Source organism: Sprattus sprattus, assembly GCF_963457725.1.
Source record: "Sprattus sprattus genome assembly, chromosome: 1".
Taxonomy (NCBI): domain Eukaryota; kingdom Metazoa; phylum Chordata; class Actinopteri; order Clupeiformes; family Clupeidae; genus Sprattus; species Sprattus sprattus.
In genome coordinates this window covers 39,962,612-39,979,129 of record NC_137920.1, presented here as the reverse complement: position 1 = coordinate 39,979,129, position 16,518 = coordinate 39,962,612, and the positions used below count along the sequence as shown (strand labels likewise).

At 44.7% G+C, this 16,518-nt stretch overlaps 2 protein-coding genes across 2 annotated transcripts in view; both read right to left on the bottom strand.

Annotated features, from left to right (window-relative positions):
• Positions 1 to 10,463, bottom strand: part of LOC308380922 (myosin-10-like) — a 35,356-nt gene extending 24,893 nt beyond the window's left edge. Inside the window, exons 1-7 of the mRNA XM_080858387.1 lie at positions 10,448 to 10,463; positions 5,123 to 5,215; positions 4,219 to 4,282; positions 3,607 to 3,705; positions 3,211 to 3,354; positions 2,400 to 2,495; positions 824 to 942 (exon numbers count right to left, since the gene is read on the bottom strand). Coding sequence (XP_080714513.1) covers positions 824 to 942; positions 2,400 to 2,495; positions 3,211 to 3,256 — 261 coding nt within the window. The 5' untranslated portion in view covers positions 3,257 to 3,354; positions 3,607 to 3,705; positions 4,219 to 4,282; positions 5,123 to 5,215; positions 10,448 to 10,463. The remainder of the gene's footprint in view (positions 1 to 823; positions 943 to 2,399; positions 2,496 to 3,210; positions 3,355 to 3,606; positions 3,706 to 4,218; positions 4,283 to 5,122; positions 5,216 to 10,447) is intronic.
• LOC308369695 (myosin-10-like) overlaps positions 3,389 to 16,518 on the bottom strand; it is a gene marked incomplete at its 3' end in the record, with an annotated part of 37,769 nt that continues 24,639 nt past the window's right edge. The window contains exons 4-8 of the mRNA XM_080844209.1: positions 6,554 to 6,651; positions 5,123 to 5,215; positions 4,219 to 4,282; positions 3,607 to 3,705; positions 3,389 to 3,396 (exon numbers count right to left, since the gene is read on the bottom strand). Coding sequence (XP_080700335.1) covers positions 3,389 to 3,396; positions 3,607 to 3,705; positions 4,219 to 4,282; positions 5,123 to 5,215; positions 6,554 to 6,651 — 362 coding nt within the window. The remainder of the gene's footprint in view (positions 3,397 to 3,606; positions 3,706 to 4,218; positions 4,283 to 5,122; positions 5,216 to 6,553; positions 6,652 to 16,518) is intronic.

Sequence of the window (16,518 nt, the reverse complement as noted above, 5' to 3'; positions counted from 1 at the left end):
TGTAAAAATACGCAAAGGGCTTAACATTAAATCAATTAAATTACATTAAATTGTATTCATATAGTGGCAATAACAACTGAAATTGTCTTACGGCGCCTGTCCAGAGCTTCCTAGATCAAGCACCTAACCAATGGGGGCAGGACAAAAACTCCCTTTTAACAGGAAGAAACCTTAAGCAGAACCTCACTGAAAGGGGGGGACCCATCTGCTTAGGGATGGCCGGGTATAAAGACAGAAACAGAGAAGGAGGGTCAGGGGGGAAGAGAGGAGAAGAAGAGAAAAGAGAGAATCAGAAGCAGATGAAATCATACACACATCAGGATAGAACATGTTAGCATACAGGCAGCATATACACGTGATGCATACAACTTTATATGATACATACCACATGATGCATACAAGACTGATAGTGGATAGAAATGGAGAGAGCCGGCATTCAAAGGGTTGGTTAAGACACAAATTAATTGTGACAATTAGCTCAGTGATACAAGACAGAAAGAAATAACTGGACCCCACTTTCCCTTCGTGATAAAGAAACACCAGAGAGCAAAGAGGTTCCTGTTAGATGATCAAAAAAATCCCCAAAAACGATATGACGGACTGAGAGGGCAAAAGAGTGTGTGTAAAGAGCAGTGGCGCCTCCTGAAAAAATTCTCAGGGGGAGCAATATTTTTTTTATAATGATTACTAAAGAGGAATGGATGATGAAAGGTGTGACCTGGTACATTTTGCAAGAGTTCAACAGACACACAGACAGACGAGACAGAGAGAGAGAATGCTTCAGGCTTGTGAACAGTGAGCACTAAGGAAGGGGCAGCCATACCTGTTCTTTCGTCTGAGCCTTCTGAACATAGTCCCTGCCCACTTTAATCCTGGGGGACAAGATGGCGCGGGTAAACTCCATCACATTCAGGCCAAGCAGGTGACAGAGCTTTTGAGCAGCTGACAGGGAAGAGAAAGAAATAAGAAATGAGAATTGAGGAGAAAGAATATTTCATTTCTTGAAATTGTCTATACACTGCAGCAGTGCCCCATTCATCTTGGGTAGAAGTTGGTGACTATCACTACTTTATGATCATTTATGGTGAATATTAACTCCAGCCTCAACCTATAAAATGACTTAACAAATTAAAAGGGGAAGCATATGTGAAAAAATTTGATTACTTCAGATTTTGGAAGTGGATAGGAAGGCTTTCAAATAGCCCCGGTTGAATGTACAGCCGTTGTGTAGGCAAACCCTATAGGAAGTTTCCATAGAGTGGGCCACTGGAGACGGAGACCACCAGACCTACTGCTGCCTGAACCCCACAGCCTCCACAGCTTACTCATCTCTCCCACTGACAGTATTACAGACACTCCACCATTAAAGGCGGCTTGAGCAGGAATAATTCCTCCTGTCGGCTGAGTAAGCTCCTCGGAATGTGTGGGGATGGCTAAACACTAGCTGTTTATGGCACCCACAGCACTGCGGATTTAAGGGAGATTTCTCCATTTTCCCCTCCATGATGAGCCAGAGAGATGTCGAGCCTGTCATCACAGGGACGGCGGAGAGCACCGCCTCACCCCTCAAAAAGCCGACAGGAGGGGCCTGTGAGGGAACATCTGGAGCTAAGTGAGCAGCGTTACGGGTCAGGACTGGGATCTGCACTAGGTCCAAATCCAGGATCAGACAGAGGGGACAGTTCTGTATTCAACTTCAGGAATACTTTGGCCACTCAGCTCTGATCAAATTCACTGTAGGTCACTATTTATAGGGTGATGTTGTCGAGAGGCGTATACTGAGCCAATCCATCTGGCCAAGTCTGTTCCACTTGAGCTCCTTTTGTCTGTTCTGATGAATCAGAGTCTCGCTCACCGTGCAGCACTCCAAGGTGAAAGAGACACGACGTGTCACACAGACTGCTCTCTTTGTTTCATCCCCTGAACTTCATACATTTGTCCTGAAAATCAAAACTGTATGGCAATGACATCTCTATAAATCGATGCAGAGAGCCCTCAGGAAATGCCCTCAAAGCTAACTTTTCCAATTAAACAAACTTCTGAACACATTTCTTGTTTTTCGAGGCCTCAAGGACGTTTTAAATGCTTCCACAGTCTTTTTTTATTTCTGGGTTTCACCCAGCTGACAAGGACTTTCAGTGGCTGATGCCAGTGGAGTTAGGGCCAGGAGCGATTACGTCCTGGATAAGGATGGCTGTTATGAGGCCTTCCTGAACGTCAGACTGGTGGTATGTAGCTCATCACATCATCCACAAACCTGAGATGTTTATGAGCACAGACATAAAAAGAGTCCATAACTCAAGAAGAAACTGGATGTCTCTCGTATCTCATGGAATATGAGGACGCTCTGACTCAGCCGAGGAGAGCTCCGTGATCGCAGACCACGCGGGGCAGCGTACCTGTGTTCTCAGGCATGGACGCCTGGTCTGTGTTTCTCTCCTTCTTGAAGGTGATGTTGCCAAACTGCAGGACAGAAGACACCACCTTCAACATGGCTGCAAACAGAGAGAAAGTGAGTTTTATAGGAGAAATATAGGGGATTAATTACATTGAATGATATATTTAAACTCATTATGTAAGTTTAGACTTTTTGTTATTCTGACAAACACATTTGTTCATGGATGGATGTGAAAGAAGAGAGAACAAAAAAACTGATAGATTTGTTTATACTGCTTCCATGTATTTCTGCATGGCTCTGTGTGTGTCAGAATCAGAATCAGAATCAGCTTTTATTGGCCAAGTTAGTTTGCACAAACAAGGAATTTGTCTTGGTGCAGTGGCTGTCAGTGTGCTTACACATATTACACAAATATACATCACAACACAAAACAATACAACAGTGCAAAACAATACAGCAGTCCAAAACAATACAATACAACAATCCAATAAGTCTTAAAAAATATATACAAACAAACAGTGCAAAGTGAGTCCAGGAAGAGCAGGAATAAATAAATACTATATGGTATGAGTATGACGGTTATACAGGAAGGGTGGAATAAATAGATATGGTTGCGGGGGTAACTGTACAATGAGTTATTTTTTTACAGTGCCACAGAGGGTTAGCTGTTCAGGAGAGAGACAGCAAGAGGGAAGAAACTGTTTTTGTTTCTGGAGGTTTTGGCGAACAGAACAGAAGATCTGTAGCACCTACCAGAGGGGAGGAGTTGGAACATGTTGTGTGTGTGTGGTTGTGTGTGTGTGTGTCCTTACACACGATCTCCTCGTGAGTGAAGCTCATGATGCGCATGGCCTCCATGGTCTCCTGGAAGTTATCCTTGTCCTGTTGGCCGGGGATGGTGAGGTTGCCATTGCAGATGAATCGGTACGCGTTGAAGCCGTCCAGGAGCAGATCGGCTGGCAAGAGAACAGACACAGTCATCAGACAACTCTACAGACCTAGCAGTAAAAGCAGAACAGAGAAACCTCAACAAGCCCACAGACCCTAACTTACACCAGAACCTTCAACCATAACTGGACTGTAATGAGATCTATAACCATATTGTAAATGGAGATGAGGTAAGCAGAGGGTAACAAGAGCTCCAGCAAACACCATATGAGGGTGCCGGCAGACAGACTGCCCGTCTCCACTACAGGACTTGAACTCACATTTGAGGTGCTCCCCAGCACCGGACAGCAGCTGGTAGAAGATGTGGAAGGTGCGCTCGTCTTTGGCTTGGCGGATAGCTCTGGATTTTTCGAGAAGGTCTGAGTGCCAGGGTCAAGGGTTTTTTAGGAGAAGGAGGGAAACTTTGGATGTCTGGGGGCAGATAGGGTTACATTTTGAAGCACATTTACGAGCAGCAGTGATCCTCGGGGAAACGTAGACTTGCTCTATATCAATATATCTTTTGGTATTATTGCTGAGCAGGAATTTTACGTGTGAATCATCCCTTTTCATGACGGTCTGGAATCTTTCCAGTCTTTAAGTCTAATTCATCTACCCTGTGCCTCACGCTGATCAAACACATGAATCACATTACAGGTCAAAATGTGAATATATAGGCGGCCCAATACTACCAATGATAAGCAGGCCATATATGCCTTTTACAACAAAACAAAAATCTAATTCTGAAATAACACTGCCAAATGTATGCCCATGATGAACAGAATTAAAACCACTGTCCACCAGTCAAGGCATTAAGCCAATTAAACTGTACAACTGTATATCTTCTGCAATCGTTCTCTGATAAAACATCACAACACATTCTGAAAGGATACACGTCTCAATATTGGCCCCAACAATGTATCCAGTGACATCAAAGTTGATCCGAATGAACTTTCCCTAAAGGGAGAAATAAGAAGTTAGTTACTAATAACTAATTACATTAATGGCTGCATTACTCCTTTCCTATCCTTGTGTTTGCCTTCTTATATCCTTCCCATCTATCTCTAACACTAACATTCATGGCCACAATTCTCATTTTCATTGAAGTAGGGTTTTCTGTTCCTTTCATCACTGTGAGCCCTAGGCCTGGTTCATCACCCACAGCAGAGAGAGAGGGAGAGCTGCAGACGTTCTTGTCTAAATGGATCCAGACCCAGAGCAGCCATTAATGATTAACAGACGCTCACCTTCGTGTGGAAAGCCACAGCAGTGATTATTTGCGGGAAGATGAGGATAACCAAATTCCTCCGACTCAGATCTGATGAGAGATCCTCAAAGCACCCTGAAGAGACTGATATGTGCCAGCTAAAGCTCCGTCAGATGCTGAAGGCCATACAGCCAGGAGAAATAGCTACTGGTGTCTTTTTGATTTGAAGGATTTTTTGGATCGAAAGAACAGAGGAAACTAGAGGGAGATGAGTTCAGGAGATGAAGTCTTAGACTCGAACCAGGGTCCCCGTGGGTACTGGACCCATACATGATGTGCTACAGCTCCCCAATAGCTACTGGTCTACTGAAGGGCTGAGGCTGTGTGAGAGATCTATATATGCATTCCATACTGTTGTAGTTATCTGTAATTCATGCAATGTCTTGAGGATTCAGGGTTTTTGGTGGTTGAATATTTGAACGTTTCGTATACGAAATATGCAGATTTTTGTGACATTAAATGACAGTTAGAAAACAAGAGACCCAGTTAAGGAGGGGGAAACAGATTTTGAGCTAAGTTATCCAACTTACAAAACGTGACGAGTTATCATTTTTGACTGTCTTGGCGTTGCCGAAGGACTCCAGGATGGGGTTGGCCTGTAGGAGCTGCCGTTCCAGCTCACCCTGTGGACAGGAAGAGAGACGTTAAGGCACGGCCCCACTGCTGTTCCCAGCCTCCTCTGCACATCACTCCATAAAACTAAACCCATGGTCATGGGGTAGCCCATACAACTGCCACAGACAGGTTGTGAGTTATCAAGGTCTAAGAGAAGCTAAGAACAGATCTGCTCTTTGGCAAAGGAGCGACTTGGGAAGAGAGTCTTCAAGCAGAAAGAGAGAGAAGTCAAAGAGGAGAGCAAAAGATATCGCTGTTAAAATGTTCTGGAGTGAACATGCAAAAGAGAGACTAGACTAGATCTGTGCCCCCGCTATATAACGAGCCCCATCTATTCCAATGGTACAGATCTAACTGATGTTTATGATCCTTTCCATGTTTAAACCAAAGTAGGTGGTACTATGCAGGAAGAGAATGGGCAGGAGAATTGGCAATGGAGAGACGTGAAAAAGCATTTTTAACGTACATATGAAGCACTTATCCGTGAAGTATTATTCTTTAAAAATTCACACATAACATCATGCTTTAGATACTAATATCAGACAGATTTAATCTTCCATGGCTTCAAACAAACTGAACTACACACCTATATCTCAGAACAGACATAGTTCCATACTGTACATACTGCACCAGTAAGATCACCTTGCCCATGGTACCCTGGGACTCAAATGAGTTCATATTTAAAATCAGAGTAAACTTGAGGTCAAAGCTGGACTACGGGTGTTCTCTACGGCCTGTTCACACACTATCACAGCACTACTCTGGAGACTTGTGCTTGTAGGTGAGTTTTGCTGCTCTAGAAACTGCTTCAGACATATCCGCTGCGTGGCATATGGTTCACTTCATCAAATCATATTCAGGCCAACACACACAGCCATCTGGATCACAGGCCTTTTTCTACTCACCTCAAAGAGAAAGCCGTCTTTCACAAATAAATGAGTTCTCCACAGCAACTAGATTAGGAAACCATGTGTTCCCCATACGATTCAATTATTAAAAGTCTCTGACACATAAAGGCACATATGCCAAGCTCGACTGATGAGTGAAAATGACCACAGCTTGATTATAAAGCCCCTAAGGGTGACCTAAATTCTTTTCAGCCAATATTTTATTGAAAAATTGTATGCTATGCAATCTGATTCATCATGCCGTTTTCTTTTAGCGTGGCTCACAAGACGCCACAGCCAGGACGACACCAGCCAAGGGCACGTCAAATTAGCACAGGCAGAGAGTCTGACATTGGCCGACTCAAAACTAGGAATTGTCAATTCTCACAACTTCCCCTCAGGGGATGGAGGTCTGTATCTCACTCACACCTCACCAATGGCCTGGGGTTTCACTCACACCTCACGGATGGCCTGGGGCTTCAGGCCGTGAGAAGCCTGGCCACCTGAGAGGACGTTTGGACAAGTGGTGTAGTGTTCTTGGACCTCCAGTGCCGTGGCTGGAGAGGCCCGGCACACAGGAGAGGAAGACTGTTACGCAGATTTTCCCTCTGTGCATCTCCTGATGCATTAATGGCTTTCCCATTACGTCAGGCGAAACCAAAAATGTTTCGATAGGTTTGCGGAGATGGGCTCCGGGAGATTTGTGGTTTTGGTCTGAAAATCCCCCCAATTGCTAACCCTTGAGGCACATAATGTAATCGTATTCTTGTAGGCCTGAACTTCACTGGCTCCTCTCATAGACTTTCAACTGTGGAGGAAATTAAACAGGACGGCTAGAAAATCAACTCAGAAATTGAATAAAAAGTCGCCCCACCTCCCCAATGCCAGAGCATTCAAGGGCTGCATTTAGCTCAGCAGTAACACTCAGAGCGCTTATTTAGGCCAATGAAATAAACCTCAGGGAATGTCACATCAATATGCTTGACAGTTCCTCAGAGACGTCATACAGCAAATGGGCTAAAAACCATCTGTATGGGTCATATGGCTTTGAATTCAGTGCAGACAGTGACAGATCCTTCTTACTGAAATTAGGTCTGTCAATTACAAAGCTTCCATGTGTGGCAATCTTTTTTTTCCTCTTTGACATATGACTGTAGACTCTGTAGGCTGCTGGCACTTAACTCAGCACTCAATCAAATGCCCAAACACTCTGGGCAGGGTGGGGTGGGGGTATAAATGGGGTAAAAATGAAGGCAGACCACAAACAGCAGCAGGGGTCCAATTGAAAGGCATTAGGAGCCTGACCCAGATGCCTCCGTGGTCTGGGCTGCCATGGTGATCCCAGGCATCTCCTCCAAACCAGCAGGCTAATTCAAAGCTAATTTCTCAGGCAAAGGGAGAGTTGTTTAAAACGAGCACAAGAGAAAGCCTTTACCTCCTCTCTTTCAGTTGGTCCCTGCATTACAAACAGCAGACTATCAGAGCCTTGTCAGACTCGGAGCTCATATGTAAAATACTAGAACCAGAACACTGAATAACCTCACTTTAATGGCTTTAGAATCACTACCTGCAAAATAACTTTGACCTTTCTGTCAATATATCTACAACAACAGCAAAGTGACTGTGGGAACTGCTGTCCCTCAGCCTACTGAGCAGATCTACTCGTGTGCAGCTCACAGATACAGTAAATCTGTAGAGCTGCCCCTAGTAAATCTCCAACGCAGAGCAGGCACAGACAACACATGGACAAACTGGAACCATCAACTCCAGATGTGGGGAGCCGTGAAGCAGGGGGCCGAGGCCAGTGGACTGAGGAGAGAGGCTGGTCTGGCTTAGCCAAACAGGACTGTGACTTAAAGCAGACTTTCGGGGCTAGTCAGAGGTTAACTGAGGGGCCTGTGCATCGGAGATCTTTATGCACACATAAAATCATCACTCGTCACTTTATGGATGGCTCAGACCTTGATGACAGCATAATATACGAAGAGTGCAAGAGGGCAAGAGAGCAAACTTCATAAAACTTGACCAAGGTTGAACATTATTCGTTTTGTAGGGGAGTGCTTGAAAAGGCTTGTTCACTCGCCGTAATTCCATCCATTATTTCCAAATGAACCATTTAAACATCTCATCTGTGATCAGTTGGATTTTTAAGCCAGCACAGCTCTAATGTCCCAAGACTCCTCTCTGTTTAATCATATCCACTCACACATCAACAGGGGCCTCATAATGTACCCCATGTCAGGGCCAGGATTGTGTCTTCTGCTGCTTCTAAGTAACCATAGCAGTTATTTCAGCAGAAAAGGTTGGTGAGCAGTTAACAAACGGCATTGTCACTGATGATATTAAGCTCATGACCAAGGGGAAGACATCAGACCCTATTAAACATGTGTGAGTTGGACCAGGGGGACATCAGACTGTATTGAACATGTTAGAGTTGGACCAGGGGGACATCAGACCCTATTGAACATGTGTGAGTTGGACCAGGGGGACATCAGACCCTATTGAACATGTGTGAGTTGGACCAGGGGGACATCAGACCCTATTGAACATGTGTGAGTTGGACCAGGGGGACATCAGACTGTATTGAACATGTGTGAGTTGGACCAGGGGGACATCAGACCCTATTGAACATGTGTGAGTTGGACCAGGGGGACATCAGACCCTATTGAACATGTGTGAGTTGGACCAGGGGGACATCAGACCCTATTGAACATGTGTGAGTTGGACCAGGGGGACATCAGACTGTATTGAACATGTGTGAGTTGGACCAGGGGGACATCAGACTGTATTGAACATGTTAGAGTTGGACCAGGGGGACATCAGACCCTATTGAACATGTGTGAGTTGGACCAGGGGGACATCAGACCCTATTGAACATGTGTGAGTTGGACCAGGGGGACATCAGACCCTATTGAACATGTGTGAGTTGGACCAGGGGGACATCAGACCCTATTGAACATGTGTGAGTTGGACCAGGGGGACATCAGACCCTATTGAACATGTGTGAGTTGGACCAGGGGTACATCAGACCCTATTGAACATGTGTGAGTTGGACCAGGGGGACATCAGACCCTATTGAACATGTGTGAGTTGGACCAGGGGGACATCAGACTGTATTGAACATGTGTGAGTTGGACCAGGGGGACATCAGACTGTATTGAACATGTTAGAGTTGGACCAGGGGGACATCAGACCCTATTGAACATGTGTGAGTTGGACCAGGGGGACATCAGACCCTATTGAACATGTGTGAGTTGGACCAGGGGGACATCAGACCCTATTGAACATGTGTGAGTTGGACCAGGGGGACAGCAGACCCTATTGAACATGTGTGAGTTGGACCAGGGGTACATCAGACCCTATTGAACATGTGTGAGTTGGACCAGGGGGACATCAGACCCTATTGAACATGTGTGAGTTGGACCAGGGGGACATCAGACCCTATTGACATGTGTGAGTTGGACCAGGGGGACATCAGACCCTATTGAACATGTGTGAGTTGGACCAGGGGGACATCAGACCCTATTGAACATGTGTGAGTTGGACCAAGGGGACATCAGACCCTATTGACATGTGTGAGTTGGACCAGGGGGACATCAGACCCTATTGAACATGTGAATGGGACCACAAATGGAGTGGCCTCCTCTGAACTGGGGCTGCATGTGAGTTTAGGACCACCTCCTCTCCTTGTTTTGTGTTCCTCTTGGCTCTCTCGGTTCTCCTCTCGGTCCTGCTGCGGTGACTCGGACAGACTCTTAATAAAGCGGGATGTTTGGCAGGCTGAGGCCTCTAATGGGACCTAGAAGCTCCCCTGTGACATCACCCCGAGCCAAACTGGATGCGAGAAGACGACGGAGTGGACACAGGGTCGCCATCTGTGCATCAGGCCACAGAGTGTTTAGAAAATCTACAGGCCGACGCCATGGAATGTGGCTCTTCAGAGGAGGACGCAGGAGCAGCAGGGAGCTTTCACAGCGATGTTGAATGGAGGACAGAATGCTCTGCACACTTCACCGCTACACTGGCATGAACACACAAGCAACACTGGACAGACTATGGGGATGAGGTACGTGTTCTGGAAACGGACACGAGACACACTTAAAACATTCCTACAAATGCAACGATGTGTGTATTTAAAGAAGCAGAAAAGCAATAATCAAGTGTGAGACAGAGGCATGAGATAGATCACATGCCAGCAAGAGATGAAAGAAAGCAGCTCCCCTGGATCCCTATCCTAACAACAGGCGCACACACCATTCCCTCGTTAGCCGTTTGCCCCCTGATGTGATGGCTTGCACCAATATTGTAAAGTGATGTGTGTAAGAAAAGGACCAGGGTCTACATGCTACTCACATAAAACAGGGATCCACTCTGTGGTCAGTGGGCATTTTCAAATGTTGTCATGGAAACAAACAAGTGTTAATGGTCATGGAAAACACAAATACATATACAAATAAGAAAACACAAATACATACACACATAAGAGAGATTACAACACGTGAGTGCACCGAGAAACAAAAGGGCCTTGAGATACATAAGATCAGCAGGCTGCTATCTGGGGACTAAATTATGTTGTAATGTACACTGCCTTCCCAAACTAGACACACACAGTTCAATACTATATCATACTTTATCACAACCATTCTATTTAATTAGTTTCCAGACTGTAACAACATAATCAGTGGTACAGGGATTTAAATGTACATGCATCAGTACATGCTTGGGAGAGAGAACATATCCTTTTATTAAAAAATAAACATCATAATCAATAATAACTTTTTACAGAATGCATGCAAGAGTTAAACCACATTTTCTACCAACCACAAAATTGTGACCCCCCCCCCCCAATAATGCCTGAAAATAGGTCAATCCCCCCCATATTTGTTTGTCTTATATGCACAGATGGTTAAACTACTTGAGTCTTAAATTTCAATTCAGCTGTATGGGGAAAGACCCAGGGCCAGATTTGCTTCCCCATGTAAGAAATCTGCAAAGCATGTTTTTTTCTCTAAATGTAATGTATTACAACAGACGGGATAAAAAGCCTGCTGAATGTATCTATGCATGTCTAGTCTAAAAGCAGAAGGGCTTTCAGCTTAAACAAATACATCAAATTGACCCCCTTTCTGATCTAGAAAGTTAGTAGTGCATGCATACGAATATATTTCCGGTATGAAAAAAATATGCAAAGACTTGCCTGTAGTTTCACTGCTTTTGGCGACTCTGGCTGTTTATTGCAAATAAACACATGTGAGTGTTAGAGGCGCCTGCCAGAGCACAGTGAGTGGAGGAGCCAGGGGTCCCACTCAAACACACTGCAGCACAACAGTATTATATAGAACAGCTTGGAACCAGCAACCTATGTACACCGCCTACCAACTTGTTCTTAAAAGTCACTTTTCTTTACATCATATGGGTCAGGTAATGTTAAGGGACATGCTTTGCAGCTGTGTAGCAGCCAATGAAAAGCACTCTGCAGGTTTTGGACGGCCATGACTTCACTACTGCCTATATTCCTCCTCCAGAGAGAGTAATGGCTGACTCCATGTGCCACTGCAGTACCTCTACTTCAATGGCACCTCCATTACTGAGTTTAAGGATCTCAGCTGTTTTCTAAGGTGATTTCTTAGGATAACCCTCTTTCACCCAAACCACTCCACTCCACACTGGAGTGCTGTTGTTTACACTAATAGGCAGGGTGGGTATACAGCACACAGTCATGGTGACAGGATGGGTATACAGCACACATCATGGTGACAGGATGGGTTACAGTACACAGTCATGGTGACAGGATGGGTTACAGCACACAGTCATGGTGACGGGGTGGGTTACAGTACACAGTCATGGTGACAGGATGGGTATACAGCACACAGTCATGGTGACAGGGTGGGTTACAGTACACAGTCATGGTGACAGGATGGGTTACAGCACACAGGCATGGTGACAGGGTGGGTTACAGTACACAGTCATGGTGACAGGATGGGTTACAGCACACAGTCATGGTGACAGGGTGGGTTACAGTACACAGTCATGGTGACAGGGTGGGTTACAGTACACAGTCATGGTGACAGGATGGGTTACAGTACACAGTCATGTTGACAGGGTGTGTATACACATGGGGAAGGACAAAGATACTCACTGGAACGTGATCTTTCCTTCCTTTGTGAGAGGAAGCGACGTACGCCAGGTACTGGATGACCTTTTTGGTGTTTTCTGTCTTGCCTGCACCTGATTCACCTCTGCATTAAGATACATAAGTAAAAGAAACACAGGCATTTCATCTTACTGAAACGACGTGAGCAAAACACATTTTACAGGAGCCTAATGTGTCCTTCCCAAACCCTCTGAAAAAACAACTAGAGGGACTCAAATAGCACTGCGGGTGAAAGGGGGGGCTGGTGACCAGTACTGTAGATGTGGCAAAGGCCTTGATGGATCCTTGTATATTTGCCTTGTGTGCTGGGTCTGAGTCAGCAGCTGTGGTTTAGGGGGGGGAGCGCCCAGGGTGAGGGGGAGGGAAGCGCGGGGTTCGGGGTGATGACAGCTCGGGTGGAGGAAGGGTGCACTGCGAGGCACTATCTCTGTGAGTGACACTCGGAGTCGATGCGCTCGGCATTCCTGTGGTATCCTCTCCGCAGTGGTTGGCTCACTGCATTTGGCACTGTGGCAGTATTGCCAACATTGTGGTGTGCCAATCTGTACTCAATGGTTCCAAAACTAGTATTTTCCCCAGTAAATTAGTATTTTTCCTTAAGTGAAATCTGAACTGCGTTAGTGGGTGCCACAGGCAAAATTTTGATATGTTCTTGTAAAAGAAACAATATTGTGGCATTCAGTCGACAGACGTAGACTTATTTGTAGTCTGTAAGGTCACTTTTTGAGAGGGTCTATTTTCTTAATCACATGAATTTGGCTGTGTCATAGTGTATTTTGTCAGCCTTTTCATATTGTGGTGGAAGTATCTCATATTTTATAAGTTTCTGTATACAAAATACAATCCTTCTAAAATAAAATCATGGCTGAACAATATAAGAAGATGTACTGTATACTAGGCAAAACATTTTGAAAGAGTTATACTAAGCAATGCAGCTGTATAACTTCTGTATGCCCCATAAAGCAAATGTTGACTTGAGGTTTGTCATCTAGTAATAAATTAACACATTTTGGCCATCAGTGGTGAGAGGTGGTCAGCAACATTGATGGGTATTCAATGTTCTACGAAGGCTTCAGCAAGAAGCAGCTCAGTTGAGGTGACTTTCTCAGTCAGGGTCATCCCACTGGACAGGGTCTCAAAACCCATTGACAGCAGACTCTTATTCCCCTGGACTTGGGTGCTGGCTGTTTTGTGTTTGATCGAAGACATGTGTGTCTTAACATCATAGAGTCCACTATGGGCAATGCTAAATCTGGACTGACATATATAGTGCAAAAGGCATGACTGGTAGACACAGGACTTTAACTAATACAAGTGTATTCCTTGCTTTAACTCTGGGAGAAAGTCTGTTTCCTAGGAAATGTCTTCTTCTTTGGTTCAGCCATAATTTTAGATTATAAAGTTTGCATGCTATATTCAAAAACGTATACAAAATTAGAAATGTTTCGTCCACAACAGAAAGACTGAGCTCAATGAAAAGACTCAGTAAGGCGAATTGAGCAAAGTAAGAAAGGAGCTTGATTAGACGGAATACCGCCACGTGGAAATTACTGCTCGACAACGCCTAGAAGAACAGTGACAACAGCGGTGGGCGTGTCAGTTTGTTGCCACGGGGACGACAACAAATGCGGGTCTGTTCCAACTTCAGTCTTTTGCCTTACTGAGTCTTTTCATTTAGCTCACTCTCCTGACATAACTTGATTCAATGTAAATTCTGCGTTAACCATTCGTATTTGTGTTACAAAAATATATCGCTCGAGTCAAGAAAGTTTTATTCTTGATACTTAGTTTAATATTCTTTCATTGAGGTTCCATATTAAGCAGTAGTTGATTTAAAAAAAAAATAAACATCACAGAAACGTACCCAAATATGTTGGTGGCAGCCATTTGTAAACTAAGAGCAGATGCGACAATGTAACTTTATCCATCAACGTCAAAAGTAAATAGTCCTCATATAGCGATAAAACACATTCCCAATCGCTTGTGCCCACTTAAATAGATTACAATGAACCGAGCTTCCCTATTGGTTTCCGTGTCGCTGCAGCTATAATATCGACCAATCAGCGCAAGAGTATCACGTCGGTCAAAGAAAACAAGAATGGCGCCCTCCGCGTTGGTAAGCAGAAGGCCTCGAGTTACCGCAAATATTCTATTCATTAGATAATATTGCAAGTTGACCCCAAATTCGTATGAATGAGTCATCATATTCGTATCGCCGTATTTCCACCACATTTTCGTATTAGTACGGATCAATTCGTACGAGTTGGCATCCTGCTGTGGTCATCAGTATTCCTCCATTAGCTTGTGCTGCTCTGGTCTGGTTCTGCTGATGTGAGAACACTAAGAGATTCTGCCCTGTCTGTAGAGAAGCTCGATCGAATCCATTCCCTCTTTACGACTGCCATTATCTGAGGCAAAAGGATGCTATGATCGTTAGTATAAACAATGTCCGCCTCTGAGAGAAAAAACGATCACCGGTAGCCATGCTTTTATGCTTTCAGGGATGCACAAATTCCTCAAAAAAAATGTGTCCTGGCTGATAACCCAAAAATAAATGGCAGTATCCCTCGCCTAGTGATATTCAGATGTATCCCCATTAGTTCTTCACTATCAGTGGGCTGTGTATCTGCTGTGACTCCTCTCATGTGGCAAACACATAATGTCATCAAAAATAAATCAAATGTATCATGGGACATCCTCCGCATCATTCTGTGCACAATAAAACTGACACATGTAACACTTCCAAACAAATAGTATTAGTAACAGACAGAATTTTTCTCCAATAATTGTATATCATTCTGTCAGCAATTTCCAGTATCAGGGCCTAAGAGAAGCAGTCTGAGTTATGGCTGTAAGACAGTAGAGGGGCTCTGGGTGTTAGCCTTGAGTGTGGGAGTCAGTCGCGGTGGTGATCAGCTGATGAGCTGCGGCCAGGAGCTCACTCAGGAGCTCCAGCTCTCCACAGGACATCCATCGCTACAGTCCAGGGCGTTTGGATTCCTGTGACCTTCTGGCACACCCTCAGTCTTCCCCTGGCACAAATATATGCGCAAGCACACACACACACACACACGCACGCACACATAGACACGCATACACGCACGCACACGCACACGCGCACACACACACACACACACACACACACACACACACACACACACACACACACACACACACACACAACACACACACACACACACACAAGGACACCATGTCCTAAAAACACCATGCGCCAATCCAACAATTTTTTGTCGGTTTTGTTTTATCTCTATCTGCAAGGCAGTTTCACTTCCAAAAAGAGATAGGCTTCGAGCTCTGTTGTCCTTCACTCAACCCTCTGAGTCATTTGAACTCAACACAGACTTATCTTTGCATTTTTCTCTTTCTAGTTGTAATATCATCCAGTAGCAAAAAGTAAAACTGACATTTTTGTTGTCGCTTTTCAAAAACAGTACAGGTCAACAGACATTCTCCATCTAACACATGCTCAGAAAGCTTGTGTCTTTATTGCACAAATTGCACTCAGACTCGACCGACGATCCCAGAAGTCTTCATTTTCATCAGACTGAGGCAGGGGTCCAAAAGGAGGTTGCAAAAATTCCAATGATTTTCCAGCATCCAAACGTCTCACGCTGGCCATTCCATCCCCTCTTGGAAAAGCTGGAATCTGACGCGCTTTCTTCTGCGTTCCTCATCAGCGAGCCGTAAATCAAAAGTGGGGTTTACACTTAAAGAAGCGTGCAGCAACTCAGTCTGTATTTCTCCTAGGTTACATGCCAGGAAATTCTGATTTAGTAAAGCAACCAACCGAATTCTGCACCTCAACAGTGATGTGTTATGCAACACAGATTGGCTCCCCGCCGTGCCAAAGCGCCGTCCAAAGACCCAGAGACGGAGTGGTGGGCCCTAGAACCAATCAGACCTTGCTGACAGGGGTGCAAGACAGGTTGCTCACGCACACTTTGAACACCACGCTAGAGACAAAGGCCACAGACTGTAGCGATTTCCACTAACTCAGCGAGGTGGTACTGAAGTTTTCATTGCAGACTGAAGATGTAGTGCTTCAACATGAGAAGTCCTTGGCAATATAAGGGATGATGACTAAAACAGATGTACGGCAGCAGACAAGACTGATAGCATTTGTTGTGCTCCTTGACAGAAGGAGTTCATATTGCTTCCACCTGGTCAAACAGACTTTTTTAAAAAGGGGAAAAAAAAATACTCTCTATATGAACGCATGTCATTTCATATTTTTGTTTTAAGATTAAAA